Below are 23,288 nucleotides of genomic sequence, written 5' to 3' on the forward strand. Positions count from 1 at the left end.
CGGGCTACCCCAGGGCAGCTCCTTCCTTCCCTCATCAAATGGGAACCACGCTAAGCCAGCAGTTACACAACCAGCTAAGCGTTTCTGGGACCCACTGCTTCATCTCCTCATTGAAATTCAGGAAGCCCCGTGCCTTCCCCGGGCTGCAGTGGAGTTTGGCTGAGCTTTTGTCCCATTCGTGAATAGTTCTCACCGGAAGCTCCTCAACCAGAGTCCAGTGCTCCGGACAACCAGACCACGGTGGAAATAAGCACACAGAAGTTAAAGCCGGAGGTAGGTGCATGTTCTGCAATCTGTGTCCACTAACTACCTTAAGTTTAGTGTGAGTTGAGCCCTCAACATGGCATAGAACTTCTAACTAAAGTTGCTAATCCTTTGTGTGTGCGTGTGTTGTACTGGTACTGGGGCTTGAACTCAGGGCCTCGTGCTCTCACTTGGCATTTTTGGTCGTGGCTGGCACTGTACCATTTGAGTCACACCTCTAGTTCTAAAAGTTGCTAATGGAAATTGAGATGTGTTTTATGTACCTAAGGAACCCAGATGGATGAAGCAAATAAAGCCTAAAGTCTCACCCGGAACCTAGACTGCTCAAGTTTGTCATATGGGAAAGTCATTTTATTTGCTTTTAGAACTGAGTGATTTTTTTCTAATTCAGATTTGTAGTTCTGCATTGTTTAAAAAAAAAAGTATTTCAGCTCAGCACCAGTAGCTCATGCCTGTAATCCTAGCTATTCAGGAGGCTGAAATCTGGGGACTGCAGTTAGAAGCCAGCCTGCGCAGGAAAGGCCATGAGACTCTTATCTCCATTTAACTAGCAAAATCCCACCTGGAGCAGCAGCTCAAGTGGCAGAGTACTAGCTATGAAGGAAAGATGGTGAGAGGCCCTGAGTTCAAGCCCTGGTATCTTTTTTTCCTTGTTTTTTTTTTTTTTCAAGTATTTCCTTAAGCTGTGTGACAACATGGGCTTGAAGGCTCAGTCACTTAAGAGACTAAGGTAGGAGGGTGGCTTGAGCCATTTCTTGACAACAACTTAAGTAATTGAAGTTTTCTCAGTGTCACGTCGATAATTTCATCACAAAGGAGTGAACAGTGACCCACGTCTCTGAGTCTCACCGGCACGTCTGTGGTGTCCCCGCTCCCAGTGCTCCAGTCCTGAGCTCCATGACGCGGGAGGGGCAGCTGAGGGAAGAGCTGGGCTATGACCGGATGCCCACCCTGGAGCGAGGACGGGCTGACCCGGGCCGCCAGGACGCTGGCTATACGGCTGACACGAAACCGAAGGACCTTCAGCTGTCCAAGAGGCTGCCCTCATGCTTCAGCTACAAGACGTGGGTCTTCTCCGTGCTAATGGGGGTGAGCAGCTGGACAGGGCCTGAGAGGCCCATCGGTGCCCACTCCTCCAGTCCCAGCCACACGAGGCCCCTGGGCCTGCAGTTTGGTCCACCCCAGGTAGACGAGGCAGAAGCAGAGCCACACAAGCCTTGCTGTGGAGCCTCTGGGTGCTATTACATCAGTTTTCCTGAGTCCTCTGAATACTTTTTCTCAATCAGTAACTATAACCGCGGCTGTCCCCCCCCCCCCCAGCACTGCACCCAGCCCACAGGCCCAGCATCTAACCAGGGTGGCTGTCATAACCCCGAAGCCCTGTGGGGCTCATAAGTACCCGGAAGTGGGCCAAATTGGGAGTGCGTCTCAGGGTCTGGAATGGCTCTGTGACTTGTGGGGCTGCAAAGGAAGCAGGAGTCAAAGGTCGTGGGACCAGAAGGGCTTGGGCAGGACGAGCAGGAGAACAGGTCTGAGCAAGCCCAGAGTGGGCTGTTCCAAACCCTTGAGCATCTTTCCTGGGCCTGGAACATCCCTGTGCAGACATAAGGACGGCCAGGAACAGGCCCGGATGGTGCATTACAGAGCCAAGGGCAGAACGCTGGATGTGCCTCGCAGAAGTGGAACCCGGGCCAGGACCCTGAGCCTGGAGCCCTGATCCAGGCTGGGACCTTTCTCTTCCTGTGTCCTGGCCACCCTGACAACACTCCCAGGAGTCCCACCTGCTCTTTAAGTCTCAGGATGAAGTCTACGCAGCCTCCTTCATCCCTCTCCCCCCCCCCCCCCCACTCAGGAGCCCTGAGCCCATAAACCCTGGCTCCAGGAGCCACTTTGCAGATGCCAGCTTGAATTAGCTCCTGCAGAGGCAGCAGTGCTGTTTGCAGGGCTGTGGGCTTGAGTCTGAGCAAGAACCCCTGAGAGCAGTGTGGCAGCCCCTGCTCTGGCCTCGGGGTGAGGCGGGAGCTCTGTTTTGAAGGCTGTGGCAGGGCTGTGGCGGTCCTCAGGAGGAGCTCAGCTAGTTAGGCAAGATCTAGATGCCACTATGTCGGTTAACGTGGAGACAGTTAAGCTGCTGTCAAAGGGTCGGCTGTTCATTCCTCAAGTGCATGATCTTCAGACAGAGTTGTGCTTTAACCTTCTGTGTTGCACTTTTATAGAGCTGCCTTCTTGTGACCTCTGGGTTTTCGCTCTACCTGGGGAACGTGTTTCCCTCAGAGATGGATTACCTGCGCTGCGCGGCAGGCTCGGTAAGAACCACTCCTCAGCCACCCCCCTCCGCACCCCAGCGCCCGTTCTGCTTTCCAGAAACCTCTCACATGACTGATACCCCTCAAAGTGCCCAAGAGGGTCCCAAGTGGGCTCGTCCCAGCCCCCGTCCCTGCCTCAGTTTCCAGTACAGGCCTCCTGTGGGCTTTGTCTGCCTCTGTCTCCTGCAGCCCCTGTCTGCTTCTCCCCTGCCCTGTGGGTCTGGGCCTTGCTTCCCATAGACGCAATGCCAGCTCCACCTGCTGGGCCCAGGGCTGGCCCCTCCCCCTTACACCCTGCTCCCTGGACCTTCATGTAGCTGTGGGGTCACAGTGAGTGGGGGCAGAGTGCATGGTCTGCAAGAAAGCCCAAAGCAGGGGGCCCCTGAGCACAGAACCACACTTCTACCTCCTCTCGCCGGCTGCCTTTTCCTTCTGGGTAATTGGTTAGCCAAGGCCCTGCCCAGTCCTGTGCCGCAGTAAGTTATGTTCTGACACAAAATTGCACCTAGCCAGAACGTTTTTTTTTTTCAGAATAAGTTATCTTTTTCTGTTTGTTTGTTTGCCAGTCCTGGGGCCTGGACTCAGGGCCTGAGCACTGTCCCTGGCTTCTTTTTGCTCAAGGCTAGCACTCTGCCACTTGAGCCACAGGACCACTTCTGGCCTTTTCTCTATATGTGGTGCTGAGGAATCGAACCCAGGGCTTCATGTATAGGAGGCGAGCACTCTTGCCACTAGGCCATATTCCCAGCCCCAGAATAAGTTAGCTTGAAGTATCCTTCAGTGTGGAGGAAGCCCGTTACAATGCTTGTTTGCTGGTATGACTTGGACTACTCAGGAGGCATAAGACATCACCACCACCCATCACCACCTCCACCACCACCACCATCACTGCCACCATCACTACCACCATCACCACCATCTCCGCCACCATCACCACCACCACTACCATTACTATCACCATCACCACCACCATCACCACCACCACCACTACCATTACTATCACCATCACCACCACCATCATCACCACCACCACCACTACCATTACTATCACCATCACCACCACCATCATCACCACCACCACCACTACCATTACTATCACCATCACCACCACCATCATCACCACCACTACCATTACTATCACTACCACCATCACCACCACCATTACCACCAGCATCACCATCACCACCACCACCACCATCATCACCACCACTACCATTACTATCACCACCACCATCCCCACCGGCACCACCACCACTATCATTACCACCACCATCACCACCACCACCACCACCATTACCATCACCACCACCACCACCACCATCATCATCATCATATTTGTGAAGTTAGATACCAAACCCAAGGCCTTGCACATGGCAGCAAGAGCTCTATCCCCGAGCAACACCGCAGTATACAAAGCGGTTTGTTTTGTTTTGTTGTACCGGTCCTGAGGCTTGATCTAAGGCCCTGGGTGCTGTCCCTGAGATTTTTCTTGCTCAGGACTAGTGCTCTACCACTTGAACCACAGTGCCACTTCTGTGTTTTTGGAGGTTCATTGGAGATAAGAGTCTCACAGATTTTCCTGCCCTGGCTGACTTGGAACCATGATCCTCAGAGCTCAGCCCCCTGAGGAGCTAGGGCATGGACCACCAGCACCTGGCCACAGTGCATTTTTTTAGGGTTCCCATCATGATCAGCACTTCAGCTCACCCAGGTTCTGGTTTCTTTTCAGTGCATTCCTTCAGCCATTGTAGGCTTCGCCATTTCCAGGAAAAACGTCAATTCGGTAAGTTCAGCCTTCTAGCAGCTGGCCTCTGCAGACTCGGTGGCCCCGGAGTAGCTGGCCGTCGGGAGAACCTGGTGGCAGGGCAGGTGTTCAAGCAGGGAGGCTGGCATCCTGCCTCTTGCAGGGCGAGAGGCTGTGCCCACAACGTTCCCAGAGGGCAGTGTTTCCTGCCCCGCTCTTTCTGCTGGCAGAGCACTCGCCTCCCAGTTCAGAGGGGCACAATCTTTAGTTAACGACCGGGAACTCGGTTGATGTTGCCTTGATTGCATTAGTGATTTGAAGAGCTAAGTCTCTTCTGCTTTTCTTTTTCAGATCCCCAACTTTCAGATACTGTTTGTTTCCACGTTTGCCGTCACTACTACATGTTTAATCTGGTTTGGGTGCAAACTGGTCCTGAATCCGTCAGCAATAAACGTGAGTCACTGAGAAAGATGTGGGTCGCCAGCGGGTCTCCCGGCCTTACCCAGACCACATCTGCCCGCTTGACACAGGAGGCCGCCCCTGCTTCTGCTGAGCAGCAGCCCGCGTTGGCTGAGTTAGAAACACTCAGCAAAGGCTTGTCATAGCTGCTGAGTCGATGAGCATTGAGAATTTTAGCTCTGCTGCAGAAGGGAAAAAATGTCTCTTCTGAACTCCAAACTGATTCCACTGGACAGATAGATCAGTACAGAATATCTCAATGTCTCTTTCCCAATCGTTCTTGAAAAACAAATGATCCTGAGCCTGCAGTGTAGCTCAGGGCCAGAGCATGTGCAAGACCTTGGGCTCCATCCCCAATACCACAACACACACACACACACACACACACACACACACACACCACACACCACACATACCACACACACGACACACCACACACTCACACCACACAACACACACACGACACACCACACAACACACCACACACCACCACACACACGTTACGTAATACCAGACACACTGTCACTTTATGGACTACCAAAAAATAATAGGTTCATGCCATTTAAATTATGATGTCTAAAGAGAAATGCCTCACTGGAAATAAGGGTGTTCTGCCAGTCTTGTAGGCACTGGAGGGTCAGAGGACTACCCTTTGCATGTACAGAAGAGATGGTCCTTGCTAACTTGACACTGGGGTTATTAAGACCCAGCTTTTGGATGTGCTGACCTCTGTTTGCTGGAATCTGCTGGTCCCATGGTTGTCTTCCTGTCACTCGTTTTACCACCAGTGTGATGTGATATGTGATTACAAAGCACCTTTCCCAAGTAACATTGATGGCTGAACCCCTGATACACAATTAGAGTTCCACAGGATGAACTCTTAAAAGAAAAAAAAAAACATCTTTTTACTAAATTGTCATCCAAGCCCCTTCCTCAACTTTGCATTATAAAATATGTCAGAATGTGTTTTTTTGGAGGGTGGAGGAGTGTTCCCACTTAACCTCATATGTGCCAGGCAGGTGCGCTTCCACGTGAACCATGCCTCCAGCCCTAATAATTTTCATGGCTTAGTGTTTCCTCCTTGTCTGGTGTAGTCTGTCCTAGACCTTGACATGTGTCATTTTCATTGTTGTTTAGTTCTGTGCGTTTGGCAGTTTCTCCTTCTGTCCCTCTAAACCAACTTGCAACCTTCTGCTGGCCAACAGGGGGCCTGGGTGAACCGGCCCTGGGCACCATAGCTCTTGGCCCCGGGTGGGGCCTGGCCCTAGAGATAGAGACCATAGGGAGAGGTGTTGGGCATGCTCTTCCCTGTCTCTCCCCGCCTGGGGATGGGCTGGGCAGGCATGGGTCCTCCACCGAAGCAGGCAGGCCTGCAGGTGTCTTCTGAGCTTTCCCTACCTTGTAAAAGTACACGTCAGTTGCTGCCTATTTGCAATGCTCGTTCTCTGATCTGGGCAAGCCAGAGGAGGATGCCAGGCACTGTAGGAATGGCAGTTGTGCTTTATTCTAAAGCACTCCTTATTAGCAGGAGCGCACACTGCATAACAGCACAACAGCTAATGGGGCCCCTAGTGGGGCCAGTGACAGGAGGGTCCTGGAGCCTGGGCTGTTGTGTGGGAGCCAGGAGCAGGCCGTTTCCTACAGGCGGGCTGTGGTGTCCCTCGGGCGCACCGTTCTTTTCCAGATAAACTTCAACCTCATTCTTCTGCTCCTGCTGGAGCTCCTCATGGCGGCCACGGTGATCATCTCCGCACGGTCCAGCGAGGATCCTTGCAGGAAGAAGAAGGTGGTGAGCCAGGGCGAGCTGCTCACTCCCTGGACGTGGGTCTGGCTGCCCGAAGGGTCCCCAAGCACAACTGAGGCTGCGAACAGGACAGATGTGGGTGGTGCCAGGGCCAAGAGCAGCAGTGCCATGCCCTCCCAGTGTGCCTTCCCAAGGTACCACAGAAAGACCAGGTCTGCTCAGATGCCCGCGAGCTGGGATGGTGGTGACCGAGTGCACTTCCTGTGCAGAGAACATGTCTGTGTTTGCACCATTGCCCGTCGCTCCTGACCCTCCCCCCGCCATGCTCCCAGGCCCTCCCCAGGTGTCTGGGCCATCACCAGGAGGTCAGGCCTCTTGGTGTGGCTGGCACCACTGAGCCAGAGCCCCGGTGCCAGGTACATGCAAGGCAGCTCCAGGCGGTCATGCTTCCTCCTAGGCCTCCATCGCTGAAGGCAACAACATTTTGGATGAAGTGACGTTTCCTGCTCGGATCCTGAAATCCTACTCAGTAAGAGGAAAGCTCCTTCTCCTTCCTGTTTGATCTTATGAAGAGCAGGTGGGTGGGGCTGGGCCAGGCCGCCTGGCCTGCCAGGATGACCAGATGTGATGCAGACCGCATGGGAAGCCCTGTGCTGTGTCTGAGAGAGAGACGGGCTGTGTCAGCCCGTTTATACGATGGTTGGAACAAAACGCCTCCTCTGAAAAGGATTGGCATTCTCTGGCTTTTACAGGACAGAGTTTGATTCAGACGTGGCCCATCTGGCACCTTTGTCTCAGACTCTGTCCGGTTGACCGTGCTTTGTTCTGGATGTCCTGGTCTTGCTTGTTGTTCGGTTTTGGTCTGTCTGTTCTATTTGTGAGAGATCGGTTATAAACATCGGGGCCTGAGTGTGGAATCACATTATCTGGCATGGATTTGGGGCATGTTCTTTGTGAGAAATAAGCTTAGAGTCACTCCCTAGTGGATTTCATTTTTCATGTTTAGGCAGTGACCTACCTTGTCTTTAATAATGCTTTTGCCATGGGCTTTGTTGTTGTTTTTTTATTTGCCAGTCCTGGGGCTTGGACTCGGGGCCTGAGCACTGTCCTGGCTTCTTTTTTCTCAAGGCTAGCACTCTACATCTTGAGCCATGACACCACTTCCAGTTTTTTCTGTTTATGTGGTACTGAGGAATCGAACCCAGGGTTTCATGTGTGCTAGGCAAGCACTCTACTGCTAAGACACATTCCCAGCCCTCAGTTATTTTTAATCAGTACTTAACCTTGTATCTTTCTCTTTTTTTTTTTCAAATTTCTTGTTCTTATATGTTGTGGTATGGTTCTTCTGGACACCGAATAGCTGTGTTTTATTTCTATCTAATCTGTCATTTTCTTCTCTTAGCCTTTTGAGGTTAGCTGTTTCTTTTGAGAGTGATCACTAGCATATGTATTTTTACTTTATGTATGCATGCCAATATGGGGACTTGAACTCAGGGATTGGGCACTGTCCCTAAGCTTTTGTGCTTAGGCTGGTGCTCTACCGCTTGAGCCATACCTCTACTTACTTTCACTGTTTTTGCTCTTTACCCTGAGTTTTGTTCCTATGCTCTTTCTCCTTCCTTTTTTTTTTTTTTTTTTTTTTTTGCCAGTCCTGGGGCTTGGGACTCAGGTCCTGAGCACTGTCCTTGGCTTCTTTTTGCTCAAGGCTAGCACTCTTAGCTCCTGAGGCACAGTGCCACTTCCAGCCTTTTCTGTTTATGTGGGTGGTATTGAGGAATCGAACCCAGGACTTCATACATGCTAGGCAAGCACTCTACCGCTAAACCACATCCCCAGCCTCTTCCTTGCCTCTACCTTCTATTCCCTCTAATTTGGAATAGAAAGCTACATGCATTTTTTGGTATTCTTCTAGTGCTTTACCTCCACACATCGATAGGCCTCTGCTGGAGGCAGCGTCTTTGTCCAGGCCAGGTCGGTACCCAGTACCTCCACTTCCCTCTTCTGCATTCCTGTTCCCCTATCTGGCTCACCTTTTCTGTGTAATGCATTTTCCTTAGACATTTTGTAAGAGGGTGTCTGGTTTTGGTTTTCTGATTTTTGCTAGTTCTTCTTATTATTGAGATACAGGTTACCCCTGCCCCCCAGGAGTGAGCTCCAGGCTGGCAGTCGCCTTAGCATTTGCCAGTTCTGCCATCTGCTGGGGCCCTGTTGCCATTTTGTTTCCGGAGGTCTCCGTTCAGTGTCACAATTGCTCTTAGGTGGGCATTCCGTTTCCTTTGTCCATCCTGGGTCTCGCGCCTCCTCAGTGTGCAGAGGCCTGGCTGGCATGTGCGCTCACAAGTTCCCACAGCCCCGTGGGTGGCTGGGACTCCTGCTGGCTGAGCCAACTGCGCGCGTCTCTGTTGGCTTGGCTCTCCGTGGGAGAGCAAGCGAGGCCCCCACCTCCATCTGCCCTTCCTGGGTCCTCTAGGGACTTACCCTTCGTCAACCCACAGAGGGCAGCCCCCCCTGCCTCCGGCCGGCCCCTGCCTTCTGGGCCTCATCTCCTCTAACTCCCAGCAGGCTTCAGGCTCCGGAGAGATGGCACCGTGGCGACACTGTCCCATTGTCCCCTCAGGTAGTGGAGGTCATGGCCGGTGTCTCCGCTGTCCTGGGTGGTGTCATCGCTCTGAATGTGGACGATGCTGTCTCGGGCCCGCACCTCTCGGTGACATTCTTCTGGATCTTAGTAGCCGTGAGTACTTCCTGGCTGGCTGCCTTGTCCATCCGCACCCAGCCTGGCCCAAGTCCCGAGCTCCCTCCCAGACACGGCGCTGCTGATGTGTGAGCTCAGATAGGAAAGCACCCCGGAGCCGGATCTGCCCCAGCCTCCTCCAGACCAATGTGGGAACTGAGCACCGGGGGCACCAAGGTGCAAGTCCACCGTAACTGTTACCTTATTACGTTCATGTTTCCCGCGAAATCATTCCCATTGTTCTCTATACTTTTGTAATGTGTATTTTTAAAATGCAACATCGTTTCTACTGTTACGTCATGACTGGAGTAGACATTTAACACAGGCCTTGCACAGGAGACATGCTTAATCTGCCATCACTATCTTCAATATGTTGTTTTTGCCATTCTACGTCACTCTGAGTTTATCCACATAAGATAGTGCTGCTTGCCCTCTAAAATACACCTAGTGGGCTCCCTTGAGAGGTGGTCAGAGCTGGGTTTGAGCTCTGATCCCCCTCAGAACACGTGGTTTTGAGCCGTCTCCACACTCAGCATTCCACAAGTCACATGCTTGCTCTAAAACTACCATCTGACCTTGCTTCTGGCTTCCAGGCCACACACCAAGTGCCTGTTTGCACCATGCCACTAATTTGCCAGTAGCCACTGGTTTGTCCACATCACGCTGGCTGTGTAGAGATTGTATCTCACTAGTTTTGTGTGTGTGTGTGTGTGTGTGTGTGTGTGTGTGTGTGTGTTTCGGGGGGATGGAAGCCAGGGCCTTCCCATGTGGGCTCACCACTGAGCTACAGCCACAGCTCCAGTTACATAGACTTTCACAGGGTGCTACAAGTCAGTTTTGTAGAAACAAAGAAGATCTGATAAGCCTCCTCCACCTAGTCCCCAGGCTCGCTGAGCCAGCAGGGCTCCTCCAGCCTTGCCCAAGGCCGCATGTTGTGGGGAGGAAGAGCCTTCCTGCCTGCAGTCCTGGGGTGGGGGGTGGGGGGTGGGGGGTGGGGGGTGGGGGGCAGCTCCGAGAGTCCACTTCCCCTTTGCTGTGAGCGCTGGGGGCTCGGGCAGTTCCCCGGGCACCTGTGTGGAAGGGCCGGGACTTCGCAGCAGGGGACGGCCACATGTCCTTGCTGCTGTCTGAAGCGCAGAGATGCTGTGTCCTCAGCTTTGTCCCCAGCCCGCCCCTGCCCTCTCAGCCCACTCCCGGGGCCCTGCCCCCCCCAACCTGTCTTCCTCCTGGGCTGTCTGATGGATTGCCCCCCTGGCCCTCCCAGGGGCCCCTCCTGGCCCCCAAGAGCTGTCCCCCATGCCCTCCCTCTTCCTTCGGGGTAGAGGCAGGTGGGGAGAGGGGAGGGAGGGCAAGGGACCCCACGTGGGGACTTTCCAGGAGGGTTCCTTGCCCAAATCTTGGGTAAGGGAAAGGACAAAGAGAGCCCTGCGGACAGTGCCGTTGGCCCCACGTCCGTCAGGAGTGGCGCTGCCTGGGTGTGAGGCCTGTGCCGAGCGTGGGGCCCACACTCAAGCCGCTGGCGAAGCCCCCCAGGGTGGCAGGAGTCGGTGAGGTGATGCTGGGGCTCAACAGTTAGTGTATCACGCCCACCGCTTGTCTAGAGGGGCGTGTGTGCGTGCGTGCGTGCGTGCGTGTGTGTGTGCGTGTGCGTGTGCTTTGGGGGGGGATGCGCCAGATTTGGTGCTTGAACTCAGGGCCTGGGTGCTGTCCCTGAGCTTTTGGGGCTCAAGGCTAGTTAGTCCTCTGCCACTTGAGCCACAGCTCCACTTCCAGCTTTCTGGTGGTTAATTGGAGATCAGAGTCTCATTCGTGTGTGCCTGGGCTTAGAGTCACGATTCTCAGATATCAGCCTCCTGAGTGGCTAGGATTTCAGGCATGAGCTACTGGTGCCCGGCCTAGGCTTAAAAAATTTAGATCGGTGGTACAGGGAACAAAGCCTCCGAAAGGCTCTCCTGCCTCATGCTGCCCTCCGGGCCCAGCCTTGGTCATCTATCCAGCCCTGAGGGAGCCCCAGCTTCCCTTCCACCAGGTGGAAAGGTAAATCACATCAAAGCCAGGGGCCGCAGGCTTGGAATTTGACTTTTGAGACAAACATCTTTGAAGTATTTCCCCTCCCTCCCCCCCCCCCATGTCTCTCTCCTTTCTCTCAGTGTTTCCCAAGTGCCATTGCCAGTCACGTGACAGCGGAGTGCCCCAGCAAGTGCCTGGTAAGTGAGGCCTGTTCCTTGCAGGTGCCTTGGAGGCGGCTCTGGCCCCCGGGGGCAGCTGAGCGGCTGCCTGCGGGGTGGGGACCTGGGAGGGGGGGGAAGCAGAGGGCGGCGGAAGGGCCGAGGCTGGCACGGCTGTGTGGCGGGAGCCCACAGCGCTTCCAGGGGCCCCCTTACCCTGGGCTGCCCCATCTGTGCAAATAAGCCAGCCCATTAGAGCAAAAGTCAGAGTTTCCTGCGGCCAAGGACGGAGGGGGAGAGCCATCCTCCAGCTTCCTTCGGCCTCCCATGGAACCGGTCAAGCGTTCACGGCTGTTTGGGGCCAGAATGCTGTGTGGCGCCCCTCCCTGAGGCCCGGAGCAGGGTTCACCCTGCCGTTTGGGACGCCTCGGGAGAGGTGACGACGATGGGTTTTCGAGGCGCCGAGTGCCCCTGCAGCGGCCTGCGGCGCCGCTGGGATGCACACGGCCTGGCCCTCGGCCCCGCTAACCCACAGGTGGAGGTGCTGATCGCCATCAGCAGCCTCACATCCCCCCTGCTGTTCACGGCCTCGGGGTACTTGTCCTTCAGCGTGATGAGAATTGTGGAGATTTTGAAAGATTCCCCACCAGCCATCAAGGTAGGCGGCCTTTGATTTCCCTCAGGCCCTCTGGAAACACTCCTGGCCTCTAGGTGAGTCCGAGGGGGTGCAGCATTCCGGGTGCGTCTGGGCCAAGCAGCTTTGCGCAGTCTGCTCCGGGCCCGCCTGCCCCGCGTGGCGCCCGCAAGTGGGATCCGATTTGCTTTGCGTAGGAAGGAGCCCAGGAACTAGTGCAAACGCGTGTGTGGGGGCACCCTCATTGTCTGCTGACGCCAGGGCGTCCTGACCAGCGTGCCTGCTCACACTTGGTTCTGCCCTCACAGGCCTACGACCTGCTGCTGCTGCTGCTGCTGCTGGTCCTGCTGCTTCAGGGAGGTCTCAACACTGGCACAGCCATCCAGTGTGTGAGTTTCAAGGTCAGTGCAAGGATGCAGGGTGCATCTTGGGATGCCCAGACCAGTCTGCAGGACCGGCCAGCAGGAGAGGTGAGGGGCCCGTTCTCCCGGGACACTGTCCTATGCCCTGAAAGGTACTAGTGCCTGCATTGTGTGGTACCATTTTGCATTTTGTGTGTGCTGGTCCTGAGGCTTGAACTCAGAGCTTGGACACGATCATTGGGCTTTTGTGCTCAGGGCTAGCATTCTACAGTGCAGCCACAGTTCCACTGCTGGCTTTTTGGTAGTTAATTGGAGATAAGTCTCCAGACTTTACTGCTCAGGTTGGCTTTGAATCTCATCCTCAGTTCTCAGCCTCTTGAGTAGCTAGCTAGTCTTGTAGGCGTGAGCCACCAGCACCCAGCTCGTTTTATGTTTCTAAAATACCTCAAAAGTCTTAAAGAAGTAAAATGTTAAATATTCTTGTGTGTATACCAGTACTGGTGCTTGAACTCAGGGCCTCAAACTCTCACTCAACTTTTTCCACTCACAACTGGTGCTCTACCACTGAGCCATGCCTCCCAGTCTGGCATACACTATTTTTTTTTTCCAGTCCTGGGCCTTGGACGCAGGGCCTGAGCACTGTCCCTGGCTTCTTTTTTGCTCAAGGCTAGCACTCTGCCACTTGAGCCACAGCGCCACTTCTGGCCATTTTTTGTATATGTGGTGCTGGGGAATCGAACCCAGGGCCTCATGTATATGAGGCAGGCACTCTTGCCACTAGGCCATATCCCCAGCCCCATACACTATTTTTTAAATGCACAAGCAAATACAAACTATTCATGAAAAGTAATATGGGCTTGGGACATGTGGCTCTGGATTTGCTTTTGCAGACACTGCACGGGCTTTGAGGGGTTCCCACAGCCACAGGAGCTTCTAGTGTGGCCCTTGTGCACCCTGGCTCTATGGGACACAGGGCCTCCCGCCTTGCACACGGCTCCCTAGGACTGGGCATCAGTGGCCGCGGGCTGGTGGGTGGGATGGGAGTGACACACCAGCCGCCCAGCTAGGCCATGACCAACTAGATCATGGCCGTTGCTGACCCCTCTGAGGTCCTGATGCTCTCCATTTGAGGCCTCTCATAAGCCAGCCAACCCGACAGTGTCTTTCCTGGGAAAACCATCCACTGCCGTGGGGGCAATGATCCCAAGATCCCAGGTCCCTGGCTGCTCTGGGGCCCTGGGAAGGTAGGTGTCTTGATGCGGCAGGCCTTGGCTTGCAGGCCTGGATTTGTCCCTGGGCCCTAAATGAGCTCCATTTGGTGCTGGGTCCCCACCAGGAGGCTGCAGAGCCAACTGGGTTTGTTGCTTGCTACAGATTCCAGCACTGTCTAAGGGGGTTCGGGTAGACAGCCAAGGCTAGCAGCTGGTCTCCCTGTGTCTAACATATGTCACTCCTGCCTCGGCTGCCAAGCACCTGCTCACCTTAGAAGGTGAGGGACACTAGCATTTCTAGAAGAATCAGTAGAGGCTTTGGTCCCTTTCCTAAGGGCTCAGAGGCTTCTCTTCTCCCTTCTTCCACACGAAGAGAAGCCAACAAATGAGCGTGTGGGGGCTGGGTGGCCGGCCGGCCACACCCGGCGTCCTGCTGAGGTCCAGCAGGTGAGGCTGCTCCTGTTCCTGCCGTAGGTGGCCAGAAGCCCCCTGAAGGAGTTCGACAAGGAGAAAGCCTGGAGAGCTGTTGTCGTACAAATGGCCCAGTGACTGCAGCGACCGCCTGGCCCCCGGCTCCTTCAATGCACACACTAATCCTCCTGCAGCTGCTACTTCCTAACCCCACCCAGGGCCGCCGAGGCCACAAGGTGGATTTGTTTCTTACTGTAGTTCTGACGACTGTCCCGTTAGTCCGTGCGTCTCGGGTGGCCGCTGCCAGGGCCTCCCTGGGACACGGAGGCTGCTGGCACGGGCTGCCTTGGACCAACCGAGCGGGCAGAGATGGCAGATCTCCAAGCTTCAGTACTACCCTGGACTCCCGCGTTGGCCCTCCCCTTTGCCCTGTCTGACCTCTTCGGCTGTGCCTCCTCCAGGCACACAGCCTGCCAAACACCTTCTAGCAATGAGAGGGACACTGGGCCCCTGTGAGCTGGGGGGCCCCCTTACTCTAGAAACACCGCCCCTCTCCTGTGTCATAGCGATGCCCCACGCCTTTGCTCACTCTCCCTAGAACCCCAGTCACTCCAGGACCTGCCCACTCACTGGCCCTGTGCCATGTCCCCCCCCGTCACCCCATGTCCCGTTTGTGTGGCCCTTGTGACTCTTTAGTGTTCTCTGGGATGGGCCAGTGTTTCGAGGTTGGAAACTAGACCTGACCCCCATTAGCAGCACCCCCATGACAGTGTCAGTGACAGTTGAGGCGGGGAGTCCTGTGTCCCAGCAAGCCCTCTTCACCACCCAGCACCCGGCCCAGGCCAGTCTTCTCATGGCTGCTGTTTGGGGATCTCAGGTCACACATGGGCCTGCTGTTTTGTCAGGCTTTCAGGACCATGTGGGCATGAGAATAACGTTAGCTTTGAGAAAATCATGGCCAAGATTTGGATGCAAACTGTCTCCTCTCGACCAGACCACAGCTGGGTTTTCCCAATTGACAAAGACACCAATAAATCCACAGTGATTTGGGTACCTTGTAAAACTGGGAATGTGGCTTAAATAGTTTTAACAATTGTTTAATGGGACTGTGGTGCTTTCATTCACAAGTCTGCACATCAAGTGGATTTCTTTCTTGAGATAGGAGGAGATAACAGCAGTGTTCAAGAAGACACTGGGTTCTTTTTTGAAAACTGAGTTGGGCCACATTACCTGGCTCTCCCATAGATTGTTGGAAAGGCCTGGAAATGTGTGTGTGGCCTGGGACCTCAAGACAAGCTGGGACAGCTTGGCCGAGGGACCGTAAGGCAGCTCCTAGCTTCTCACGTCTAAACTGGGGTAACTCTGCCTCCCAAGACTCACGGCAAGTGGGTCCATGGTTTTCAATTACCCATCATTCCACAGGCTGGACTGTGGCCTTCCTGCGCCTCCAGGGGAGGACCGGGCTCTGCCCCTGGCTCCTGGAATTGGGGAGGGAACGGCAGACACGGCACAATGCGCTGCACAGTCCACTTGTGGGGCCACCAAGTTCTGCTTTCAGAACAAGGAGCTGGTGCTTTAAAATCCGCACAAGGCCTACCTGTCTCGGGTACACTTTTGTGTGGCATAGCTTAATATTCTTGAACAATGAATGTTAGCGCGCAAATGCGGCTGACATCCTGTTGGAGGTGTCTGGGGCTCTGGAGAGGAGGGTCACACTTCCAGCTACTCCTTGATTTAGGGAGCCCCTGGGGGCGGGGCCCCAGGACGGAAGGCCTGCCAGCCCTAGAGAAGCCGTCTAGGGGCCTGGGAGGAAGCAAGGCCCCCACACTCAAGATTCTTCAGAAGACACGGCCTGCCCTGCGGCGCCGAGGGGGAGGAGGGCCAGGGGAGAAAGGAACTGACCTGGTGGGGCCTGGGTTGCCGGCAGCCCTGGGGCCAGGACCCCCGGGTCGGCAGCTCCAGCCCCGCAAGCCACCCGGGGCGCGGGGTGCACCGCCCCGGCAGGGACCCCGGCGGGCGCGGGCTCGGCACCCGCCGCCTCGGCCTCCGCCTCCGGGGCGCCCGTCCTCCGCGGCCCGGCCGGGGCGGGGCGGGGCGTGACCCCCGGTCTTTGTGACCCGGCCGGGGCTGGGGTCCGGCCGGCCTGTGTGACCCTGCGGCGGGCCGGCTGGAGCGTGCGGCCGGGGCGGGGGTCGAGGCCGCACGCGGGCACCGCCACGACGCATGGCCCGCGAGGTCCCAGCCCCCAGCCCCGGGCCCCGCCCGGACCGCGCCGCGGGCCGCAGCCCCAGACCCCCGCTCGAGCGCCAGCCGGGCCCGAGAGGCAGCGACCGCGGCGCGGCCGAGCCCGCGGCCCCCGCGCCCCCCGCGCCCCCCGCGGCCCCCAAGGGCCCCGCGCCCCGTCTCCGGCGCAGCCCGCGCCGCGCCGCGCGCCCCCCGCAGCCCGCGCGCCCACGCAGCCCCACGCCCCGCGGGGGCCGGCGCCCCCGCCGCCCCCCGCCCCGCCGCCCGCGCCCCGGGGCTGCACAATGCCAGGCTCCGGTTGCCCGGGGCGACTGCAGGACGCCGACCCGGGCGGCTGGGGGCGGGGGCGGCGGGGCGCGCGGCGCGGGGCTGGGCCCAGGTGAGCTCCGCCCGCTCCGGGAGCCGCGGGGGCGCTCCTCGGGACCCCGCAGAGCCCCGCCCGCCCCGGGGAGCCGAGGGCGAGCCCCAGGCCCGCCCCGCCCCGAGGCCTGCTCCCCCACCCCCCCACCGCCGCCTCCCGGCCACGGACCCCAGCCTCGGCCCCCACCCACCGGCCCCTCCCCGGACCTGCGCCCCTCCAGGCCTGCGTCCCCCCCCCCCAGGTCCCCCTACCCCAGGCCCCCATCTGCCCACCGCGCCCTAGGCCGGGGCCCCCTCCCCCCCGTCCTGGGTGGGCGGCTAACGAGTGGGCCCCGACCTCTTCCCCCACAGGGGTCCGGGGCCCTAAGGTCAAGGCCGGCATGGAGCCCGGCGAGAAGAAGCTGTTGTCGGCCTCGCCGGATGGAGACCGGAGAGAAGAAAATAGTTTGTACCGCGCCCCCGCCCATGTCCAGGGCCCACAGGGCCGGCGAGGCCTTCGGGGGAGGGGCGGGCGGGCGGCAGGGGGCCCCCAGGGGGCTGGGGGTGCCGCGCACCAGGCCCCTGAGATGCCCCGGGTGGGTAGGGGGCAGGGCCCCCGGGCGCGCCCGTCCGGCCAGGCCAACTCCTAGACCGCCCAGAGGTAGGGAGACCCCACAGGCGCGGGGTGCTCGGCCTAGGGGAGGCCCGGCCGCCAGGGCCCCCCCTCCAGCCTGGCCGCGCAGGGCGTCCTGGGCGGCACCCCCAGTCTCCCCCCCCCCCCGCCCCTTCTGTGGTTTTCTTTTGCGTTTCTCTTACAACTCACCGATGATAGGGGTGCGCGCGCTCCAGATCTGGGCCATTCTTAAGATGAGTCTTACCGACTTAGGGATTCCATTTATTTATTTTTTTAATTTTGGACAGCAGCAGTCCTTTGAGCATTCTGAATACCTCTGAGGATTCTGTAGCCGGCCAGTCCAGTCACTTATTCATTCCTTCCACGTTCCTAACTTCCAACTTTAATGACGTCTAATTATCCATCTTTTCTGAAGTAGTGTCTTTGTTCTTAAGGATGCCTGCCACCTCCCTTGTCTAGAAAGTACTATCCCGTTTTGTTTTAGAAACTTTACCATTCTGGTCTCACATTTGGGTCCCTCCCACTAGGACTGAGCCTTGTGTACGGAGAGGAAGGGTTTGGTGGGCGGGTGTCAGCATCTACTCCTCATTTGGGTCCTCAGCTTGTGTCTGTGTGGGGTTCTGTGTTCTGTTCTACTGGTTTCTCTGGCCCATCTTGGTGCTCTATGCCAGGTTTTCAATTCTTAATGCTTTCTGCTTTCTGTCTGGTGGTTTAAGTCATCTGGCTTTGATCTTCAAGATATATCAGGTCCTCTTGGACCTTTGCACCTTCATCATATATACTTTAGCATCAAATATTAACATACACAAGTGCAAATCCTGCTGGGGTTGCAGCTGTACTTATGTTGGATCTATGGGTCAAGTTGGTAGAGTTAATGTCTTAAGGATATTATATGTTCGAATGTCATGGACATTGAGTTCTCCTCTAATTCAGCATTGTTTCATAGTATTCATTGTGTAAGTACGCAAGACTTCTTTTGTAACATTAACTCCTAGATAGTTGCTTGTTTATAAGTGCTGTTATTTTTTAATCTATTTTAGTGTCCTGACTTGGTATTCAGTAACCTTATTAAATATACTTACTGTTTCTAATAGATTCACTTAGATTTCCCACATCAACACCATCATCTGCCAGTCTTTTCAATCCTTAATGCCTTTTGTTTTCTTTTCTTGCCTTATTGCATTGGCTAGTATTTTCAGTAAGATTCTGAGTAAAAAATAGTACATCAGATAGCTTTATTCCCAAATTCACAAGAAAGGTAAAGGGTTGATTTCCTTTTATGTGTTTTTCAAAGAAAATTTCCATGTCATATAAGCTGTCCAAGTACTGGCATATAGATGTGCATAAAATTACCACCTTACTATCCATTCTAGTAGTAGTGGTGTCTCACTTTTCATTCTTGATGGTAATTCATGTTTACTGTCATTTTTCTTGATCACTCTGTCTAGTTAGAAATTTATCAGTTAAAATTTGTTCCAAAGATCCATCGTTCAGTTATGCTTATTTCTGTATAATACATTATATTTAATTGAATTCTGCTCCTTATTACTTCCAGACTTATAATTTCAAGTTGTTTTCTTTACTAGCACCTTGGGCTACAATTTAGATAATTAATTTTCAATTTGTTTTCTTTTCTAAAGCATGCATTTATTTGTTTTGTTTTTGTTGCCAGTCCTGGTGCTTGAACTCAGGGCTTGGGCACTGCTTCTGAGCTTCTTTTACTCAGGCTAGCACTTTACCAAGTGAGCCACAGCACCACTTCCAGCTTTTTTCTGTTTATGTGGTACTGAGGAATCGAACCCAGGGCTTCGTGCATGCTAGGTGAGCATTCTACCACTGAGCCACATTCCCAGCCCTGAAGCATGCATTTAATAAATCATCTCTCTCTCTCCCTCTCCCCCCACCCTTAGTACTGGAGCTTGAAGTTAGGTCCTTTTACTTTCTAGATAGATATACTGACATTGAACTATGCCTCCAGCCCCTTTTTTGCACTGGCTATTATAAGGTAGTATCTCAGTAATTGTTGGAGCCCATACTTAGACCTTAATCTTTCTATTTTAAGTTTTCTGCTGTAATTGGGATGACAAATGTACACCACTATGCCCAGCTTTCATTGGTTGAGATGGGGTTTTTTGAACTTTTGTTTTTTGCTCATGCTGACCTTGAAGCTCAATTCTCCAAGTCTTGGCTTGCTGAGTAACAAGAATGAGTAGATGGGATTATAGGCATGAGCCACCATCTCCTGACCTGCTTTGTGTTTTTGAGATGTCATCTTACAGGTAGCCCCAATGTTCTGTGGGGAGCCCCATTGTGAGAATTATCCAAATTTGCCTTCTGGAAGCATTCAGCCTGTTTCCCTTTTATGTGCCCTGCACCTGGAAGAGACAGTTGCTGCCCCAACTGGACTTTGCTCATGTCCCAGATGTGTCCCAGGTGTGCTGAGGTTTCAGCTTGCCTGTTCTACCTCTCTATACTACCTCTGTCTTTCTGCTTTAGTCCACAGGTCCGAACACACAGACACACAGACAAACAGACAGACAGACAGACAGACAGACAGACAGACACACACACACACACACACACACACACACACACACACACTGTGTCTATTGAGAATTATCTAACCGAATATATTTTAGTAGTGATTTAGTAAGTCTGGCTGAAAGTTTGATTTTCATTAATGATGTTTCTTTGTGTATTAGTTGTTTAGAGGAGCTATGCCCTTGGGCTCCCCCCCTCCAGTAAAACATCTTTTAGTCAATTTATTTGTATGTATATGACTAGTAACACTGTATATGCTATCATGAGTATTTGTATTTTAGATTTAGCTTCCACACGTGAGAGAGAACATGCACCCTTTGTCTCTCTGAGCCTGGCTTACTTCATTTAACATAATTTTATATCCATCTGCTTCCCTGAAAATGACATAATATTCTTTGTAATAGATGAGTAAAATTCCACTATATATGTGTACCATATTTTCTTGATCCACTCCTCTGAGCTGTTTGCACAACTTGGCTGTTGTAATCAGTGAGGCATGGAGGTGCAAGTATCTTTACCATATCCTGACTTGTGATGCTTTGAGTAGGTGCCCACAAGTGGCATGGTAGATCATAGGATAGATAGATCTATGTTCAGTTTTTTGAGGAATCTCCAAACTGCCTTCCAGAGTGGTTGTACTAGTTTATATGCCCACCAGCAATGTAGTAGGTTCCTTATTTCATGCATCCTCACCTACATTTGTTATTGTTCAAATCCTTGATGCTGGCCAGTAATACTGGGGTGAGATGGAATCTCAATGTTGTTTTGATTTGCATTTTAATTGGAAGGTTTTAAATCTCAGGTTTAACTTCTGCATTAGGTAGAGAATTCTTTATATCTTCTATTTCTTCTGTCTGTTTTGGTCATTTGCATTTTTAGGGAATGAGTTCATTTTATCTAAATTTCAAATCTAATGCTGTGAAGTCCACAATATCATCTTACTTTTTAGACATACGAAGTGTTTTCTTCAGCCATATGCCGGTGCTCAGGCCTGTAATTCTAGCTACTCAGGGGGCTGAGATTTGAGCACTGTGGTTCTTATCTCCAATTAATCTCCAAAAAGATAGAAGTGGAGCTGAGGATCACGTGGTAGAATGTAAGCTGTGAGCGAAAAAGATTAGGGACAGCACCTAGGCCCTGAGTTCAAGCCCCCAGGACCCACACATTAAAAAGTCATTTATATGACTGTCTGCTCTTTTATTTTTTTATAGTTTCTTTGAGTTTAATTTCACTATGTTCTTTCCAAGTTCTTGGAATAGAATCATAACACAGTGTTATTCTTTATTATTTTCTTTCTCTGTGCCCCTGCCCCAGTCCTGGGGGTTGAACTTGTGGCAGGTACTTTTAGCAGTTGAAGCACACGCCCAGCCTTTTTGTTGTTATTTGTTTTAGAAGGAGACAGGGTCATGCATTCATACCCATGTTTATGCTTCAGAGTGCCGGGACACTCTGGCTCACATGGGCCTCGAGACTCCTTTTTGCCTAGGCTGCCTTCAAACCTCAGTCCCCTGACCTGCACCTCCCACGTCCGCGGGGCTGCATGTTGAACTGCTGTGTGCAGTTTGTGCTGGTTGTGTTTTAGGTAGGGCCCCGTGTCCTGCTCAGGCATGTGCTTAGGCACACTTAGGTGTGAGGCCTATTCTAGGCTGCCAGGACAAGTGCACATTACCAGGCCCAACTTCTTTCACTGAGACCAAGTCTTGCCATCTGTAATATCTGGGGCTGGCCTGGAACCTCCGTCCTTCTTGGACAACATATACATGCCACCATACCCATCTGTCTGTTGAGAAGGGGTATGTTGGGGGCTCGGGACCCCCTTCCCCCATCTCCCAGGGGGATGCCTGAATCCCAAACTATGAAAGACCACTCGGCTTTATCCCTCTCGCCCGCGGAAGGAACAAAGCGTGTTCTCGTGGCCTGCGCTGAGCTGAGGAGAAGGTTGCCGAGACCCCCCCTCCCCAGTCCCCTCACGTGTCAGGAACGGTGGTGGAGAGAGACATGGGGAGACGATTCGATGGTCCATAAGTCTCACCCGTCCCGAGGGAGGGCAGAAGAATTTATTACGGTGACACAGGCGGAAGGAGAGGGACTTGGGGTGACTAGCTGATTGGCGGAGCTGGCTGCCCATCAGGTGATGTCATGAAACTTCCTCTATGGGCGGGGACCACAGTCCCCCAAGGGCCAGGCCTCCGCCCTGAGACACGTGGCTGAGCCAAGCGGTGGGGCCGCTTGCTTCTCTTCCGGTTGAGGCTGGAAGGTGGGAGGGCCTCCCCCCCACACTGCCCCAGGGCTGGGGGAAGGGCAGCTTCTTGGGAGCTCTGTCACCCTTCCCCCCCTCCCCTTTAAGGCCAAACTAAATCCCCAACAGGGGTTATGCAAACTTTTCTGCTTGGGCGGCCTCAAATTTCAGTCCTCCCATTCACAACCCCCCAAGTAGCTAGGATTACAGGTGTGAGCTACCAGTACTGGGTCCCAATTCTAACTTCTGTGGTTAATGTTTTCTGTATGTCATCTTAAGTATTTTATTTATTTATTTATTTATTTATTTATTTATTTATTTATTTATTTATTGCCAGTCATGAGGCTTGAACTCAGGGCCTGGGCACTGTCCCTAAACTTATTTTGCTCAAGGCTAGCCCTCTACCACTTGAGCCACAGCGCCACTTCTTGCAGTTTCTGTGTACATGGTACTGAGGAATTGAACCCAGGGCTTCATGTATGGTAGGCGAGCACTCTACCACTGAGCCATGTTCCCAGCCCTATGTTAACAGCTTTTGCCTGAGTGCAGTTATTGGACTTTCCTTCTGTGTTCTGTGGGGTTAGTATGGCCTTAACATACCTCAGAATAATTTCTGAGCTTGTCTTCAGGTAACCGTCAAGATTTGCTTTTTCCACATAGACACATAGGCCTAGCTCTGTTCCTCTTTTGGCCCGATGGCCACCGGTTCTGGTGACAGAGCCTCAGGAGTCACAGGGAGGCAGGACGGGGCTGGGGCCTCCTAGCACCTGGGGGTGAGGATGGTGTGGGTAGAATATGTACGTTTCTACCGGGCTGGTTAAGAGGGCCAGGAAATGAGTGGCAGGTGCAAGGATTTCACACGTAGGTCTGGAGAGAGAAGGGGCCGCAGCAGGCGCAGCTCTGTCCAGCCAGTGCTGCCTGGAGGGGAGACTGGGTGTGTGACTGTGGGAGGGCCTGGACCTGAACGAGCCCGGCTTAGCTCAGACCGGCAAGAGCCAGGGGCAGGGTAGAAGGGCTGGAGCCGGGTGTGGAGGGCTGGGGCTCTGCGAGCAACATTTGATGCCAGTGAGGGTCCTGGTGGAAGGGCAGAGAGTCGTGGCGAGGTGGGGCGCAGAGGAGACCTCGGAGCATCTGCCACGGGGTCGGGGTGTGGACACGTTCCTTTGCCTTGACCCCTGTTCTCTTTCTGCAGAATTAAAACGAGGAATTCCCCAAGACTCCTCTTCTTCCCCCAAACTGGACAGATACAAAATA

The 23,288-nt window shown here is 53.9% G+C and overlaps 1 protein-coding gene across 1 annotated transcript; it reads left to right on the top strand.

Moving 5' to 3' along the window:
* Nucleotides 1–1,107: 1,107 nt before the first annotated feature.
* Nucleotides 1,108–14,359, top strand: Mlc1 (modulator of VRAC current 1). Its single transcript, XM_048349245.1, has 11 exons — nt 1,108–1,353; nt 2,481–2,570; nt 4,300–4,353; nt 4,666–4,767; nt 6,458–6,562; nt 6,975–7,046; nt 9,135–9,251; nt 11,402–11,458; nt 11,955–12,077; nt 12,362–12,523; nt 14,101–14,359. Exons 1-11 carry the CDS (start codon nt 1,162–1,164, stop codon nt 14,173–14,175), a joined length of 1,149 nt encoding a protein of 382 aa, XP_048205202.1. The 5' UTR covers nt 1,108–1,161; the 3' UTR covers nt 14,176–14,359.
* The last annotated feature ends 8,929 nt before the right edge of the window (nt 14,360–23,288 follow it).

This window comes from Perognathus longimembris, chromosome 1, assembly GCF_023159225.1.
Source record: "Perognathus longimembris pacificus isolate PPM17 chromosome 1, ASM2315922v1, whole genome shotgun sequence".
NCBI lineage: Eukaryota > Metazoa > Chordata > Mammalia > Rodentia > Heteromyidae > Perognathus > Perognathus longimembris.